Source organism: Musa acuminata, chromosome BXJ3-11 (genome assembly GCF_036884655.1).
Source record: "Musa acuminata AAA Group cultivar baxijiao chromosome BXJ3-11, Cavendish_Baxijiao_AAA, whole genome shotgun sequence".
Classification (NCBI taxonomy): Eukaryota; Viridiplantae; Streptophyta; class Magnoliopsida; order Zingiberales; family Musaceae; genus Musa; species Musa acuminata.
This window is the reverse complement of record NC_088359.1, coordinates 170,280-186,817: the sequence shown is the minus strand read 5'-3', so window position 1 is coordinate 186,817 and position 16,538 is coordinate 170,280. Positions and strand designations below refer to the sequence as shown.

The window sequence follows — 16,538 nt, the reverse complement described above, 5'->3', positions numbered from 1 at the left end:
ATGCAAGTATACCTGGTGTCTCCAAGCTGCCTCGACTAAGTGTGTTCCATACTCTTCAAGCATTTCATAAAGGAGTATAAAGACCTTCCACCTGCCATGACTATCTAAATCCTGATACCCCAAATGGCACACTTCTCCTACACCTAAGGATCTAGCCTCTGTATCAGCCCATTTCTCTCGTTTTGTCACACTAACACTAGAAGGAGTTGCACTACTCAAATTTATCTTGTTATCCTCTACTACCATTACTGAATTACCAGAGCAACATCCACCATATTGGCTTTCAAGAAAGGAATAGTGTCTTAACATTATTTTCAGAATATAAAGTGCTTGCTTTCTTACAAAAGGATCCTTATCCACCTGCCAGGAATCAAGAAAATATAAGGACAGTTCAAAGAATATAAATGCTTGCAACAAGACAAAAATAGCACAAAATGTTACCAATCCCTTGCGAATTTCCTCCCAAAATTCCTTTTTGGCTATTATATTTAATGCATAAGTGGTTTTATCAACTGATAGCTCGAAATCTTCTCTCTCATAAAATATAGAGAAATATAAAGAAAGTATGCTAAATGCATCCAGCCGCTCTAGATGTCCAAGAGTAAACAAAGATGAGCAGCAGTTCCATAGTTCTTCTGAAAAACAAGCCCTGGAAACTCAATCTAATTGTGTCAATGGCCTAATACATCTTAGCATGCCAGTAAAAGGTTAAAACTATGTTATGCACCTAAAATGTAACTACAGCACAGAGAGAAAAAAAAAAAAGTTGGCCTCCTACCTTGAAACGCTATATTGTGACCCTTGCACCTGAATTGTAACCAGAGACGGCTTACTGAGCGAGCTAAAAACAACCGGAAGGAGCAAGCGCATAGCACAAGAGCGATATTCTGAACCCTGCATAAGCACTCCAAGTGCTAATCTGGACAAGTCCCATGTTAGTTTATTGATAAAACATTCCAAAGAGTCACCCCCATTAATCAAGGTTTGTCCAACACTTTGGATTTCCTCCCTGCATGTCATTGCAGACTCTAGTAGTGACATCAAGATATGTGATACAATTTGCAAGGGTAAAACTCCTAAAGCGATGTCATCTGAACCTTGTTCGACGACATCACTCGTTGTCCATTTATAAGCTGCCAAATCTTCATTTTGAGGCATGCCAATTATAAGTCCCAAAGATCTCAGACAAAATGGCACCAACGTGGCTCCCAAAAGATCCCATGACTGAATCTCGGACACAAGGTCACAGAACAAACCATTAACCTGCCGTAAAACGAACATATTACAGGAACTAGCAGGAAAAGAGAAAATAAATTCATTGGCATCTAATAAGCAGCATCCTGCATACCTGGTTGAACAACTCGGAGTCATCCGAATTGATAGATTTGAGAAGAGGTAAGAAAACTCTCCATATAAGCTGTCGCATTGAACCATCTTGAAACCCTGAAAAAGGGAATAACGATTTCAAGAAACGATCGGAGAACAACAATAGCAGCACCGTGAGAAGCCTTAAACTTACGGGTTTTCTTGATCAGATGGCAAAGACAACTCGTGTACGACAAGATGTAATTCGATTGAAGCGGCTGAGAAAACAAAAGATCAGCCGAGAAGGGCATCTTTCGACGAAAAGAAGAAGTAATTGATAGATTGATTCGATTTATCTCACCTCCGCGGCGCCTGCGAATGCTTCGAGGAGTAAGGAGAAGAGGGCCGAAGGGGAAAAAGAGGAGGAGACGAGGACGCAATCGATGATCGCGGGGGCGGCGGCGGAGGGGACGACGGCGAGGCTCTTGAGGAGCGAAGCGATGTGGGCGGAGACGGCGGGGGACGAAACTTGCTGCTGGGACTCTTGCTCCTCCATAGGTTTCTTGGTGGACCGTTATTCTTCTTCCGCTTTTCTTGGGGAAAGATAGTAAAACCCTAACGCCAACGAACCAATTCAAGTGAATTTTGTATCTTTAAAAATTATTTTATAAAGTAAACTTTAATAAAGAGAGTTCAAAATTTTAGTATACAAAATTACAAAAAAAATTATATTTTTAAAACTATTTTAGTACATTTATATACAAAGTTCGATTATATGATTTTAGAATATAATATTATGCGTAGTAAATAAGCCGTAGATTTTAGAATATAACATAAACTTATTTTAATGGCTTTTAATATATTTATTGATTCTTTTAAAATTAAAAACGACAACATATACCTTTCATTGTTTTTTTTTTAAGAGGCAACTAATATACACCTATTATACAAAGTGATACACACATATATTTCATGGTCCGAGAACTCAACAGTAGAGATTTAAAGGATCATATGATCATCTCACCTCCGCGAGATGGTATAGAGTGTGTCCATTCTTCTTGATGCTTCTACGAAAAAGCACCACAAGATTTATATTTTATTATAGAGTAATCCATGATGTTACGGTAAAAAAACATAGATTTGACGAGGATAATTTGCCTAAAAGAATCACCTGATAAGAGGGTTTTATCATATGATATTTTCATATTTAATTTTGATGAAATGGCTTTTTATATTAGATCAAAATATCTATTATAAAATTAAAAAATAACCATTAACCTTGGTTGAATCTTTTTTTTTTGTTAAATTAATTTGCTTGACATGAACATAATAACATCAGCTGAATCAAGATATAGGTATTTGATTTATTTCTATTAAATCATTTATTATTATTATTTTTTAATTATCTATGCTACCCATCGGATCAATGCAACAATAATATCAAAAAAATCATCATTGCCACCGTTCTTGCTAGTGGTGGTCATCACGGTCTTTCTTGTCATAGCTAATAAGAACTCTGTCTTAACCTAACCTAGCACGAGCCTTAGCTCTAGCGAAAGTGCTAAAAAATTATCATTGTCAAATAGTAAAGGAATAGGTCATGTTGAGCCTCAATAGTGGTGTTATCGTCGTCGACCTCCATCCTATCATCGTGGTGGTCGCAGTCGTCGTTAAAAATGAGACAAGAGTTACTTGTCGCTTTCTTACCAATAATATATCAACCTTTCCGTTGGTCATTGGTAATTGATTGGGCATTAAGCCTTAGTGATCAATGAGGCAATCGAGCCATCGCCAATTGGTCACTATCATCGTTCGTTTTCCTGTTAATCAACATGCTGATGGTTACCGATTGAGCCTTGGTGATGAGAAATTGCTAACATTGATGTTTTCTTTCTCACTAATGCCTATCACATTTGTTATCAATGAAGTCATTTGTTGAGCCTTAGTAACCAGTGGAACAACGGAGCCATAGCATAGTGGACACTAACGTCTCAGGAGGTGGTTGTCACCATCATTCTTATTCCTGTTGGTTATTATCACCTTTAACAAAATCTTGTAGAGCCTCAATAATCAATGGTTCATCATCGTATCCTCATTTAGTTTTGTGCAGCCCTCACTGAATCACTATATGACTTACCATTGGTAAAGCATTTAAAGTGTCATCGAAGCATGTATAGTATTAAATGAATAAATCTTTATAATTTTGTATTATTAATTTCGAATGTCATTGAGTATAAAATACTTATGATATCCTTTTCTGAATGAAGTATTCAGTTTTCTAGATAATTTAGATACTTTCAATGAAACACAGAAATAATTTTATGAAGTAGTCATCTGATGCATAACTTCAAACATCAAACTTGATGCATGCCGGACAAAGTTGAGTGATGTGAACGAGAGATGATTAACTTACAATCATCCATCTTATTGAGAATATTTTACCATCTTTGTTTTTCACCCTTTACTAACCATCTTCTCGACAGAGAAATGATCTAAATCAACATGCATCATTTATTTATTTATTTTATACCTAATTTTTAATAAAAAAAATATATATAAGATAAATGTTATTATGATTACATAACTAGTGAAATCAGAGCATTTATTATTAATCTAAAAATATTCGAATGTGAGTTTTTAGGGAGAGAATTGTAATGGAAAAGACAGATCTTCTCAAGAAAGATCTATCACAATCAAATTAGAACATCTTAGTAATAACTACTAAAATTAAAACACATACCATTAGTCTTTTCGGAAGGATCGAATGCTCATAAAGCGCCAACGGGGTTTGTTGCCATGCCCACGCTCGAGCACACCCGTAAGACCTTGCTAACTTTGGGAGTGGTGCACTAGTAGTATCTTTAGCGAGCGCGCCGCCCACCTCAGGATGGTGCCCCGACTCACAACCAAACAAAACACCATTGTTCCCTTCCGCCTACCACCACCCCTCCTTTCTGGCGACCACCACCTCCGCCACTTCCTCTTCCGTGATGGCCTTCTCCGCCGACGCTTCCTCCCCTAAGAAGGACCCACCCTCCCCCGCAGTGCTTGCCGCCTCCGCTGCAGCAGAGGCGGCGGCGTCCCGCTGTCAGTCACCTTCCCCGTCACCGTCCCCCTCGCCGGAAAGATCCGCTTCCCTGCTTCCCCTACCGGCGTCTCTCCCGCCACCGCTGCCCTCCTCCTCCGCCACCCGCCGGCTGGCCGCCCCCATATGGACCCACGAGGAGATCCTTGCCCTCATCGGCGCCTACCGTGACAAGTGGTACGCCTTGCGTCGCGGCAACCTCCGCGCCTCCCACTGGCAGGAGGTCGCCGACGACGTCGCCGATCGCTGCCCCTCCGGCTCCTCCCCGCCCAAGACCTACATACAGTGCCGCCACAAGGTCGAGAAGCTCCGCAAGCGCTACCGCAGCGAGCGCCGCAAGTCCCTCCAGTTCGACACCTCCCTCCCTCCCTCCTCCTGGGTCTACTTCCGCAAGATGCACGCCACGGAGCACGGTGGCAACGTAGAAGTAGGCGAACCCCACCGACCGTCCGCCTGCCAATCCTCGGTCCCGCCCCACCCGCCCTCCTCCGATGACGAAGAGAATGACGACTACGAGCACCGCGGCGCTGGCGGCGGGAGCAACACCCAAAGTCTCCACCACCTCATGACCAACGGCGGCTGCGCGATCGGTGAGCTCAGATTCACGATCCCCAAGGCAGTGCGGTCCAAGGTCTATAGAACTGACGACAGGATCGCGCCGAACCCTAACGCCGCCACCACCCGCTTCTTCAAGGGTTTCAGCGGCGTGCGGCCCGTGAAGGAGGAGATGCGGCGCAAGATGGAGAAGAAGAGGAGGAGGAGGAGGATGGAGATGGAGTCGAGTGCGGTCAGGGAAATGGTGTCTGCGCTGAGAATGCTGGGTGACGGGTGCCTGAGGATGGAACAAAGGAAGATGGAGATGGCGCGGGAGATAGAGGAGGAGAGGATGGAGATGGAGCTGAAGCGCACGGAGCTTATCCTCGACTCACAGCGCCGCATCCTCGATGCGTTCTTGAAGGGTCTTTCCGGGAAGAAGCGGGCGAAGGTGTCGGCCGAGGATTGACAAGGTCCTCTCACCTTCTTTGCTTCTGACTTGTTTCTTCTATTTACCTTAGGATGCCTGATGTAGGAACAGCGTGACTTGTGGGCTTTTCTTCGTGTGCTGTTATTTGCTTTCGGGTCGTGGAACGGCATTTTAAACTATGGCTCGAGTGTCCACTCTCTCTTTTCTGCTTTTCCTTTCTTATGTAGAGATAGTAAAGGTAAACCAGTGTTAGTTTGGTTCGTTTTGAGCTGGCATTTGATAAACTTGTCTATTTTGGCTTTGGAAGCTTCTACATCAAGTTCCTGAGCCTCTCGCTTTTCTCTTGTGCATTTCAGAAGTGAATCACTGTTAACAGCATGTGATGGCCTCCTTGCTTTTCTATCATTTGGTTCATCATGGCATCACAAAAATTTATCTTGACTCAAAGAATACATTCTCATCATCTGGTTGATGGGGATCATGCTACAAACAAAATTATCCTGAATCGAAGAATAATTTCTGAGCTGAATGATTGAAACCAGATTGATGTTGAATATGTAAATGTAGGAATGTTACATCTTCTTTATCATGCTTCTACTGTTTAGTTGAATGAGAGTGGCAGTGTTACCTTACTGTCCTTTTTCTTTTATCTATTTTCTCTTGCAGGAATTTAGTTGAGTGAGTAGCAAGTAAATTCTCCTCACATTTCCAGACTCTGCTTTATACAGATGAAATGTATTAATAAGGCAAATATCTTGGCCTTTCAAAAGCCAGTGGATTTTATTATATTACCTTATCTCTGCTTTATAGCAGCAACTAAGTTGTCTTCACATTTCCAGAACTTTGAACCGTGGAGATGTATTAAGAAAGAAATTATCTTGGCATTTCAGAAGCTGATGCTTCTTCTTATGAACTTTAGCAGCTGCACTTTCTGCTTTATTTGATTTGCCCACCCTTGTGTTTTCACTTTCATCAACTATATTAAGATTTATGCATGCAAGGGAACACTTCGATTATAACTTTTAAATGCTGCATCCTCTTTTGAACTCTCTTAAAAGCATTAACCATCAGTAAATGAAGAGGAGACTTTGTCATCATTTCTTTTTGAATTAAGAATTGCTCAAACTTCAATGAATGGTTTTACTCTGTTCTGCATGTTCTGTTTTGCTAGCTTCTTTGAAGAATTAGTTGATGTCTGTTACTCATATTTTCTATTTTAGGTTCTTGCTTTACCATAAAACATGTGTCTTTCCTTCAGCAATTCTTTCTTTCGTTGATGGCCTCGCCTCTTCAATCTGTCTGAAATTTGGACTTTTTTTGTGATATCTTATTTGAGACAGATTTTCTTTGTGATATTTATGAAATATACTGTAAGGTGTATAAGATTCCAAAGCAATGTTGTAAGAAGCATGGAATACATATGTGGCCTCAGAATGCCCAAAAGTGAGCAATTTACTTTATGGAAAGGACAACTTTAACCAATGGGTTAATGCAGACATTTATCTCTGCTTCTTTTACTGGTGTTTGGTCAGTGCTTAAATGATCTTTTACTTGAAAACGTCACACTAGGAGGAAAAAGTTTTTTTTTTCCTTGGAAGCCCAACCTAGCTTTTGCTTTATCACTTTCTACATAGATGTAGAGCTGAATATGATAAACAACAAAAGAAAAGGAGAGACTTGGAAAAATATCGAAAGAAAATTGAGGGAGATATTAGTAGTTGAAGAATAATCTTCCCATAACTGAATAATAAATAGGTGATTACATGCAGGTGGGGGAATATGTAAGCATACTAGTGCCTTCCATTAATGAAAAATAAGCTTTATCTTCAATTGTTTCGGTTTTTTTTTCTCAACTCTTGAACAATTTAAGTTTGCATTTCAAGTTCATAAGCAAATTCACACTTGAGTTGGAATTTTTGAGAGGAATAATTCGAGGTGATTTACTATTCAAAACTGTTATCTTTGCTATAGAAAAAATTGGGACACGATTGTACTATATTTTGGCTTTTCTTTATCTTGAAAGCTACATGTAGATTTTAAAAAATGTAATGAATGTCTATTGTTTGCTTTTCTTTATTTTGAAAGTTATATCTAGATTTAGGAGGTAATGAATGCATACACACACTGGATATCTTAGAGTATGTCTGACAGTTGGTTCCGTTATCAAGGACAAAGTGCATTATGCTTAATAATCGCATTATGAAAACCAGGTTCCATTCATATCAGAAAGGGGAATCCACATCCATGATTGAGATATGTTGGTGCAGTCTGCCAGCTGAGCTGTTGTTTCTTTATTTATTTAACGGTGTAAGGAAATCACATGTTCTTTGGATGCAAGGTTCGTAGGTATGATATATCAAATTAGGTTCCCTACTACAGTAGTAATCATGTTAATGATGTTGAATCTCATTAAAGGTTTGAGGACTTGATTTCTGTCATTGAAAATCTGGAGACGTTTTTAAAGTCTTTAGAGATTTGATATTAATTTGATGTTTATAATAAATTGATTCTTGTACACCAATGTTGGAAGAGATGTGGACACAATATTTCATCTGTTGCTAATCTGTTGTTTTCTATGTGAACGTCTCTCTTCCAAGAAGACTTCTGCTGAGTCTTGAGATGGAACTTCTTTTGATGTTTTAAGTTTGAACATACATGTTCAAGTGCCAATCTTTGTATATAGTGTATGTAAATTATGCATGCCTCTAATTTATAAAAAATGCTATATGCTGGATGTGTTCCTCATGCTTTTCTTTCATCTGATCTTGATCCTCTTGTTGATTATAACACACCTTAAATCTTGTTAGAGAAAGAAACTCTACAACTTTTACATGCACGTCATGCAATATTATGCAAGTATATTGCACCTATAGAAACACTGGTGTCACTCAGATATTTTGTGGATCAAGTTATTAACGTGGCTGTCTAGCCATATGCAACCTTTTAACCGAGGAAAAGCTATTGTTGTTAAAGCTCCATTAGCACATTGCCAGGTAATTGAGCTATATATTTAACAATATATGACTTATTTTCTGGAGTACTCTGTCTCCCTTGCATTGTTATGTTTCTTGGTATGTGCAAATTTATTCATATGAATTGTTGAAATTGCACATCCATCTCTGGAGATATTGACACCTTCATCCTCAAACTGAAATTTTATAAAGGTCATGATATGCAGGTATGCATATATGTCCATGTCCAAACTTTTCAATGATAAATGTGCAACAGAAGTTTGCAGAGCATTTATTCTATTCACCTCTGTATGTTGTTTCTATCTTTGTTATTGGCTCTTGCATAAATATAAATTTATGCATTAATGACTTGTTGGAATGTCTAAGATCTTAAAAATTGGATGTTACATAATGTCTTGGTGCAACTGAAGGAGTCCACTTCAGTGAGTACAATTTGTCTAGGAAGAACTAAAATTTGTTATTTGGATCTTGGACCAACAAAATGGATTAAATCCTAGTAATATGTTGTGCAGTGCAATCATCATGAACCATAATGGAGGATCATATAATTTGGGTTTGTGAACAAACTGCCACTAAGGCTTAATGATTCTGACATGCTAACTGCTTTATCAGCAAAATAGAAGAAGTTCTAGTTACATGGTGCATTGCATTTCAGGGCAAGGCACCAAAACTTTATGTTGTTCTCTAGGGCCTTAGATAACTCATTAAGCATTCTAGAATCAAATGATTGGTTTGGATGAGAATATTCAACATCATTTTTGGTAGGCAGTGGATTGATAGTGATAACATGACTGCTAAAGATGAGTCTATTTAATTGAATTAATTTAATTATTAAAGATAGTCTTGTGATTGCTAACACATGATAGAAGCCTACTACTGCTGAATATTTGAGGTGAATTTGTTTCTCAACTTAATGTTTGTGTAAGAAAAGTTAGTCGATGATGTTTGAGCATTCGCTTCTTTCTAATGTCTATTAATTTTCTATTGGCCTCTATGGATTGATCACAGGTTATAACATAATTGGAGCACTTATATGTCTTGATCTTATACTAATTCGGTCAATACAGATCTCATAACATTTTCTTATATATTTATCAGTTGCCAATTAAAATGAAACATTTCATTCTTATGAAGATGGACCAGATTGATGCTGTTATAATTAAAGGCTGGCAAGCAAGGCCCACTTTTTGTTGTGACTAATTTCATTTGTTCTGATTAGTCTTGCGAAGACCAACAGATAGATAAGTCGATTAATTTAAGTGGAAGCTTCACTCTTAGAAATGAACTTATGACCTATTGTTGGAACATTCATCCTTGTGGCTGGTCTTCTTGTTGTTAGTGAAGGCTTATGGTCTACTTGAGAAGATTTCACCAACTAGGTTCTTCTTACAGCTTTTAGTTATATACTATAAAGTAATAGCATTCGTGCATCGCTAGCAGAGACAGGAACACCTTGGGTTGTAAGGGAATACAAAGGATGATGTCTATATTATGTAAAAGAGTTTGCCATTAAGGATATCTGCAAGTAATACATTGTTGGATAATGCAGTTTTACAGTAATTTGTAAGTGATGGTAACGTTCCTCTATTACTACTTGGGCTTCATGGGTGTCAATTAGAAAGTTTCTGATTCAAGATTGCATATTTTTGTTTCGTTCCTTCCGAACGTGGCTGTACCAAGAAACTTGTGCAGGGCTGTCTGAAATGAAGAGTATAGAAGTGTACTTAAAGTAAAAGGGAGATCAGTGCATAATAAGAAAATATGGGTGCTTTATCTGGAGAGGAATCTGTAGCTTCTTTTTGGGGTATATGCATGATTGTTTCAAGATTCTTATTTTGAAGATATCAACTCTTATTGACATGAGGCACCAACTGCCAATTTGTCTGAGGGCCCTCTTCTCAGCTTTGCCAGAGTTATCTCATTTGTTAATATTTGTTTTTATCTCGTTTGTTAGTATTTGTTGCTAGATGAGTCACATTGCCCCTTTTGGGCTCAGGAAATATAATGCACTTAGATGCACACCGTGGTGGTTGTTACTTTGATTTTCATGAGAAGGTGGTTTCATTGTTAAGCCAGCTAAAAGATACCAGTTTGAGTACCTAATACAACTTTCCGTATGTCTTGTTGGGCTTCATTAGCTGAAGTGTAGTAGTCAGGGCCATCAATTTGCTCACTTGAACCAAATTATGAGTTACCATTTCATTGTTTATTTGTTTCTCTAAATCTAAGATTGCTGTAGCAGTGATCATCATGTTCTGCTGTTAGTCTTGGGAAACCTACATCTTTTTTGTTTCTGAAAATACTACACCTGTTTATGTCTGGGTAATCTGGGAAGTCAAGAGACCTCAGATGTTCTTTCTGGCTTATACAAAAGCTGGATTGCTCTTGTTTCAGGGTGTTGCTTTATCAGAGACTTAGGAAGTGGATGCCAAGTTGAGGTGGATCCAAGTGCTTTTAGCTGCTAAAAAGAATCTTGTTGGCATTCAGAATTGAGATGATGATTTGTTCCCTTCATGTCCTTAATGATGATCTTCTCTGGATCTTGCTTTTCTGTTGTATTTCTATTCAGGTCCTGCCACAGAACCGGAGCAAGTGATGATGGGTTCCATGACGGCAGAACAATCATTCGACTTGGTTGCCAATTCAGATTCTGGACATCCAATGGGAAGTCCACATGGAAACTTAATGTAAGCTATCTAACTTGATGACTTTTACTCTGAGCACAGCCATTTAGTTATTCTGTTTGACATTTCTTGCTTTGAGGACCACCTGCTGAGGCAGTCAGTGGTCCAGGCAATAGATTCATTGATTGCTATAGTTGGATCATCACCTGTGATTACAGATACTGAAAGCATGGCATCCCATTGACTTACTCGTGCACATCCAGTTGGAAGTGGAAATTTCCTCCTTGATGCTTGGCTTTTTTTTGTTTTTCGTGGCCAATGCATGGTGGTCCTTGTCAAATTCAAATGATTCCATGGTCCTGGAGGAAAATTGGGACTGACGTTCAATTGCTGTAGCATGAAAGTGATTTAGTTGTTTTTGCTCGTTCAATCGCTTGAAAACTTTAATGTAGATTTACATGCTTTTATCTTCCATCTATTCAAGCAATGCAGATCTTTTTCTGGAGACATGTTTTGAGAGTATTCCCAACATGAAAAGCCGCACAATCCAACAAAAATGTGTTCTGCATGAGAATTAGCAGTACAATCTTATTTCATGCTTCTATTCTGATGTTTGGTGGAGTATTGATTGTGTTCTTTCATGGTTTATCCTTGGTGTGGTAATAACCTCTGTTGAGTATTGATGGCTATTAACTCTCATAGGATATGAATAGATAGATGTCAAACCAAGACAATGATGATTAATGGATTACTGTGGAAACAATGTGGAGATGGGTTTTAGAAAGCATGCATTTTTGTTGTTATTGTCCTCCTCATTGACCTTTTAAAAATTGATTGTCTTTTCCTATAAAGGTTGCTTGGCATGGCATGGCATGGCATTTGAGCCACCCCAAAAGGGCAACAGAGGTCAACAACACTGGCGCGCTACGGCCCCTGTACCTCCAGCTTTCCCTGCTGCGGCGGAGATGGTTCGCCATGGTTGCCCTCGGAAGCCCCCCTTTCCATCTCCATCTCCATCTCCTCCGCGTGGAACGTGGAGTGAACGCCATACAGCGCATAGAACAAGGTGATGAAGCAGCTCCACAAGACAAACCTCAGGAAGGACCTCTTCTTGAGGCTAGCCATGAGGAACACGCTGAGGAAGATGGAGGCAGCCGCCGGCCACGGCATCAGCGGAACCGACCACTCCGCCGTGCTGCGGTTGCATGGGACTTTGCGGTGGAAGATCCCGGTGATGGCGATGGCGGCCGTGCCGAACATTGCTAGTCCCCACCAGTACCCGCCGTTGAGCTTCCATGAAAGGGAAAAGCCAATCGAAGTCGACGTGAGCAGCAGAAGGAAGAGGAGAGTGGGGAGGGGACTACTGATGCCGCCGCTGCCGCCGAGCTTCACGTAGCGCCGGTAGATGAGTGCGCCGGCCACCAGGTAGAATACTAGCAGCGTTCCGATCGATATCATCTCGATTACTATTTCGAGGTCCGTGAAGAGTGCGATGGACGCTGTACATATCCCTGCATTATGAAGGAGAAATCTTCTTATATACATATATATTATATTGACATGACATAGATGAGAGAGAGAGAGAGAATGACTGGAATTAATAGTTTCTTATGTTTCTAAGTGGAAGTAATATATGGCACCACTTACCCAAGAAGATGGTGGCGTTGATGGGAGTTCCAGTGGAAGGATGGACTTTGGCCAACCAGAATGGCACGAGACGAGCCCTGCCGACGACGCACAAGTACCTCGCCTGGCCCAGCATGGCAACGAGCAGCGACGCCACGATGCCCAAGCTTGCCCCCACTCCCACAACGTTGCCCATCCATCTCCAACCTACCATGTTCTTGAAGGCCGAAGAGAAGGAAGCGTCGTCCAATATCTACGTTAAGCAGAAGAACAAGCTTGGCGTCATGTGTATATATATATATATATATAGAGAGAGAGAGAGAGAGAGAGAGAGAGAACACCCGCACCTCATCATATGGAATCATGGAGCACAAAGCCAGGGCCATCAAGCAGTAAAGCGCGGAGACGATGAGCACGGAGCCGGCAATACCTATGGGAAGGCTCTTCGAGGGGTTTCTGATCTCTTCTGCCATGGTCGACACGGAATCATAGCCGATATAGCTGACGTATACTATGGCCGCCCCATCAAGAACACCACGAGCACCGAACGGAGCCAAGCCTTTGGGCTCAATCAGGTTCTTGGGATTGCCGTTTGCGAAACATGCGACGATGACGACCCCGAAAAAGATCACGTGAAACACCGTCATTACAACGTTCACAATGGAGCTCTCCTTTGTACTGTTAACACTCCAGCAGCATAAGAAACAGCGATATCAGAACGATAACAGTACATAGTATGACATGAACTATAGACCTTGACATACACACACAAACAAGATCATGTTAATCTGTAAAAGGAAACAAAACCACATGAGTGAACTCTCACTATCTATCTCATAAGCAAACTGAAGACCCAAGTGCTGGAGTCACCGAGAGAAAGGATAAGAAGAGAAGAGCTGAAGAAGAAGAAGAAGAAGAAGAAGTAGAAGAACCAAAGCAGGAAAAGAACTAGGGCCATATATGACAAAAGGAAACGATGCATACCTGTGGCACAAGCATAGGGTGATGAGAATAATAAGAGCAACAGCAGGGAAATCTAGTGCATTGTAGCCTTGTGCCAAGCCATCCACTTGTACCCTCCACGACTTGGGATCATCCACGCCGAATGCGTGACTCAAGTACTCCGTAAAGGTTCTGGCCACCGCCGCGTTCGACAGCACATACTCCATCAGTATGTTTGCTCCTCCGAAGTAGCCCACGAATTCTCCTGGATATATATCACTCAGCAAAAGCAAGCGCAAATCTAAAAGCTACTCGGTGCTAATTGAAAACAGATGTTTCGTATTGTACCAAATGTCACTCTTAGATAACTAAAAGCGCCGCCAGCGACGGGCATCTCGACGGAGAACTCGGTGTAACACATGGAAGAGAGAAGGGCCGATACGCCGGCGACGATGTAGGAGATGAAGACGGCTGGTCCCGAGACCGTGTGGGCGACGCGCCCGGTGGTCACAAAGACTCCTGCGCCGAGCATTCCTGCCACGCCCAGTGCCACGAGATCGTACCACTCCAGCTTCCTCTTCATGTCCGCTCCAGATCTTTGCCTCACCTGGTTCAGCTCCTGGTCCGGGCTCCATGTGACGAACATTCTCCTTCGGAGTCTGTGAGGTGTTTGGGAGAGGGAGTGGAGGATGGTGGAGAAGGAGAGGTGGTGGGGGCGTGCAAGAGGGGTGGTGGCCATGCTTGCGATGGAGGCTTTCTCTGCAGGGCTTTATACATGAGCGTGGGAGGATATCTGAAATAAAACAACTCGTTATGAACTCAGATTTTACCCTTAGCAATGATGGAATCTTGAGTGTCCCCGAGATTTGGATGGCATTTGTTCGTCACCCTTAGATTTCTCGTGGAACGACTACAAATTGTTGTCCTTTGGCTTTAAGGCAATCGCAAGCGCCCCTACCTCAGGTTCCTTTCCTTTCCTTTCCTTTCCTATCCTATCATATATTGTTTTATTCTTGTTCTTTTCTCCTCCTCCTCCTCCTCCTCCTCCTTTTTTGCTTGAATCTTCCAAGTTATCCTCCCGTTGTCAATATCCTTAGTCGTTACTCTTGGTTCATATCTGAAATACATATCGATCCAATTCTTATCCATTATTGTTGGCACAGCCAGTCTTAGGTTTTACTAGACCTGCCTTTCCTGTTTTCAGGTACTGCTAAGAATTGACTTCTCTTTCTCTTTCTCTTTGAACTCACCACTGTTGATTGTTTACAAGTCAAAAAGGAAGCATGTTAATAATATCCATCGGACCGGGTCAGCTACAGCAAACTAATGGTGGAGAGATGATGCAAGAGGTTATAAAGAAAGTCTAATCAAACAAGTGGAGTTCAAAAACAAAAACAAAAGGAATTTGGCACAGGCAACTCCTTCCTAGGTGCTTTTCTCTCTCAATGTTTCTCTCAAAAGGAAAGACAAAGAGAAAAGTGAGATCTAGTTACCAATAAGAATAAGAATATATACTAACATCTAGTTACTTCCAGTATAGGCACTCCCTTAGAATGAAAGTAGAGTCATCCAGGTTAGTGATAAGATCAAGCTGGACTGGGGATATTGTGCATAGCAGCAAGATAGATAGATGCAGATGAAAGTAACCTTCCTTCATGTGCAGCAAAAAGCCTGTCATCTAAAGATAATATCACCAATATAAACAATTGAGTTTTTACATCGATCGATCTATCTATCTATCTCCACATGATATCAGCATACACAATCTTCCTCGTGAAGATGCAGAGAGAAACTTTTCCCAATACTAATTTATTTACCTTAACAGCTAAAGCGGCTAATCAAGGAGGGAAAGGTGTGTAAAATAATGTGTATTTGGAAGACATAAAAGCATGGCTGTTCTCGGTAATAGTCTCTGAAACTTGTCATCGAGAGTCAAGGTGGAAGACGATTAATGGTGCGTCGTCACTTATCGGCAAGCATGATCTTTCCTAGATAACGTGACAAGATAGCGGTTGGTTCTAAGCTTTTGTTTAACACTTTTAAGATGCCATCTTACTCTCTTAAACCATTTGTTTGACCCATATGTATTATGCAAAGAGATAGCTAGTCAAATGTCAAACATTGGTGTGCCGGACAGTGGTCAATACAATATTATGCTAATTAATCCACATGGTCGATGGCACCCTTATGATTTATGATCATTATCTTTTACCTTCACCCAACTCTGAAGCATCATCTATCTAGATAAGCAAACCACGACTATCTTCTCACAGCATCATATCTCACAATGTTTTAGCACCATGTTATGCTCTCGAAACCTCCACGTCATGTGCTAAAGTGCAGGCAATCATGAGAAAGAAAGGCAACGTTTGGATCAGTGAAGTGTCGATTATGGTTGTGGCTAGGTAGATAAGCTAATTTAATCTCGATTCACTTGCAAACTAATGTGTAGTTCGACAAGCAACGCCTTGTTTTAACTACACCAGCTTTCGAGAAGGAATATGGAACATATCAGCATGAGGGTATCATTAGATGGAACAAAGCAAGTGCAAGAGTGGATTCTCGTGGATATGATTGGTGAATTTACATGTTAGAGTGGGACTTTTGATGGCCCAAAAAGTGGATTCTACTCGAAGCTATCCCGTCCCAGTCTTTCCAAGGAATACTGCAACAGTATCCATGGCATTGTGTGCCCCTCTTTTTAGTCATGGGTTGCTGCTTTATGAGAAGACAAGCCAAAGAGAGGCTCAAGAGACACTGCAGCACCTCAATGCTGTTGGCAAGAACAAAGGTACTAACTACACTTCTAGGAATTTTAGGGAGGCATATAAACTGATTTACCTAAACCTTTTCGGTGATGGTGATCATTCTCGAAAAAAGAATGTCGAATGCATGAGACTTGTGTCGATGTGAGGTCCGAAGAGGATCAACTTAGGACGACCGTTCTTTCTTTCCGACAAACTTCACAATAGTAGGTAAACACACATGATAGGGGGATTTGCCTTCTTTCTTTCTTACTG

At 40.8% G+C, this 16,538-nt stretch overlaps 3 protein-coding genes across 9 annotated transcripts in view; 1 reads left to right on the top strand and 2 right to left on the bottom strand.

The window, feature by feature from the left end:
* The window catches only part of LOC103970039 (uncharacterized), a 44,873-nt gene extending 42,965 nt beyond the window's left edge, over window positions 1-1,908 (bottom strand). For 2 of the 4 annotated variants that reach the window (XM_065175255.1, XM_065175257.1), the window contains exons 1-6: window positions 1,667-1,907; window positions 1,520-1,583; window positions 1,349-1,443; window positions 779-1,263; window positions 442-649; window positions 13-360 (exon numbers count right to left, since the gene is read on the bottom strand). In XM_065175255.1, coding sequence (XP_065031327.1) covers window positions 13-360; window positions 442-649; window positions 779-1,263; window positions 1,349-1,443; window positions 1,520-1,583; window positions 1,667-1,861 — 1,395 coding nt within the window. In that variant the 5' untranslated portion in view covers window positions 1,862-1,907. Of the gene's footprint in view, window positions 1-12; window positions 361-441; window positions 650-778; window positions 1,264-1,348; window positions 1,444-1,519; window positions 1,584-1,666 lie in introns of those variants that run through there. The other 2 variants (XM_065175256.1, XM_065175258.1) reach the window with 2 other exon arrangements.
* A 2,230-nt stretch (window positions 1,909-4,138) lies between these two features.
* On the top strand, window positions 4,139-12,490 carry LOC135652382 (trihelix transcription factor ENAP1-like). Of its 4 annotated transcripts, none has more exons than XR_010502115.1 (3): window positions 4,139-5,397; window positions 10,896-11,013; window positions 11,803-12,490. XR_010502115.1 is itself a non-coding variant. In XM_065173255.1 (2 exons), the coding sequence occupies exon 1, from the start codon at window positions 4,296-4,298 to the stop codon at window positions 5,391-5,393; it is 1,098 nt and encodes a 365-aa protein (XP_065029327.1). In that variant the 5' UTR covers window positions 4,139-4,295; the 3' UTR covers window positions 5,394-5,397; window positions 7,565-10,882. The 4 variants fall into 4 exon arrangements, 2 of the variants coding, with proteins under 2 accessions (XP_065029327.1, XP_065029326.1); XR_010502116.1 differs by lacking the exon at window positions 11,803-12,490 and adding an exon at window positions 11,169-11,495; XM_065173255.1 differs by lacking the exons at window positions 10,896-11,013; window positions 11,803-12,490 and adding an exon at window positions 7,565-10,882.
* LOC103970813 (cationic amino acid transporter 6, chloroplastic-like) lies at window positions 11,875-14,257 on the bottom strand. The gene is made up of 5 exons (XM_009384742.3): window positions 13,867-14,257; window positions 13,561-13,783; window positions 12,924-13,254; window positions 12,598-12,829; window positions 11,875-12,461 (listed from the first exon to the last, which is right to left on the bottom strand). Exons 1-5 carry the CDS (start codon window positions 14,255-14,257, stop codon window positions 11,875-11,877), a joined length of 1,764 nt encoding a protein of 587 aa, XP_009383017.2.
* Window positions 14,258-16,538: the final 2,281 nt, after the last annotated feature.

Coding starts and splice junctions, on each gene's coding strand:
- LOC103970813 (XM_009384742.3), bottom strand. CDS start 14,257: ATGGCCACCACCCCTCTTGCACGCCCCCACCACCTCTCCTTCTCCACC. Junction 13,784..13,866: donor TTATCTAAGAGTGACATTTG/GTACAATACGAA, acceptor ATATATATCCAG/GAGAATTCGTGGGCTACTTC. Junction 12,462..12,597: donor CAACGCCACCATCTTCTTGG/GTAAGTGGTGCC, acceptor TTCATAATGCAG/GGATATGTACAGCGTCCATC.
- LOC135652382 (XM_065173255.1), top strand. CDS start 4,296: ATGGCCTTCTCCGCCGACGCTTCCTCCCCTAAGAAGGACCCACCCTCC.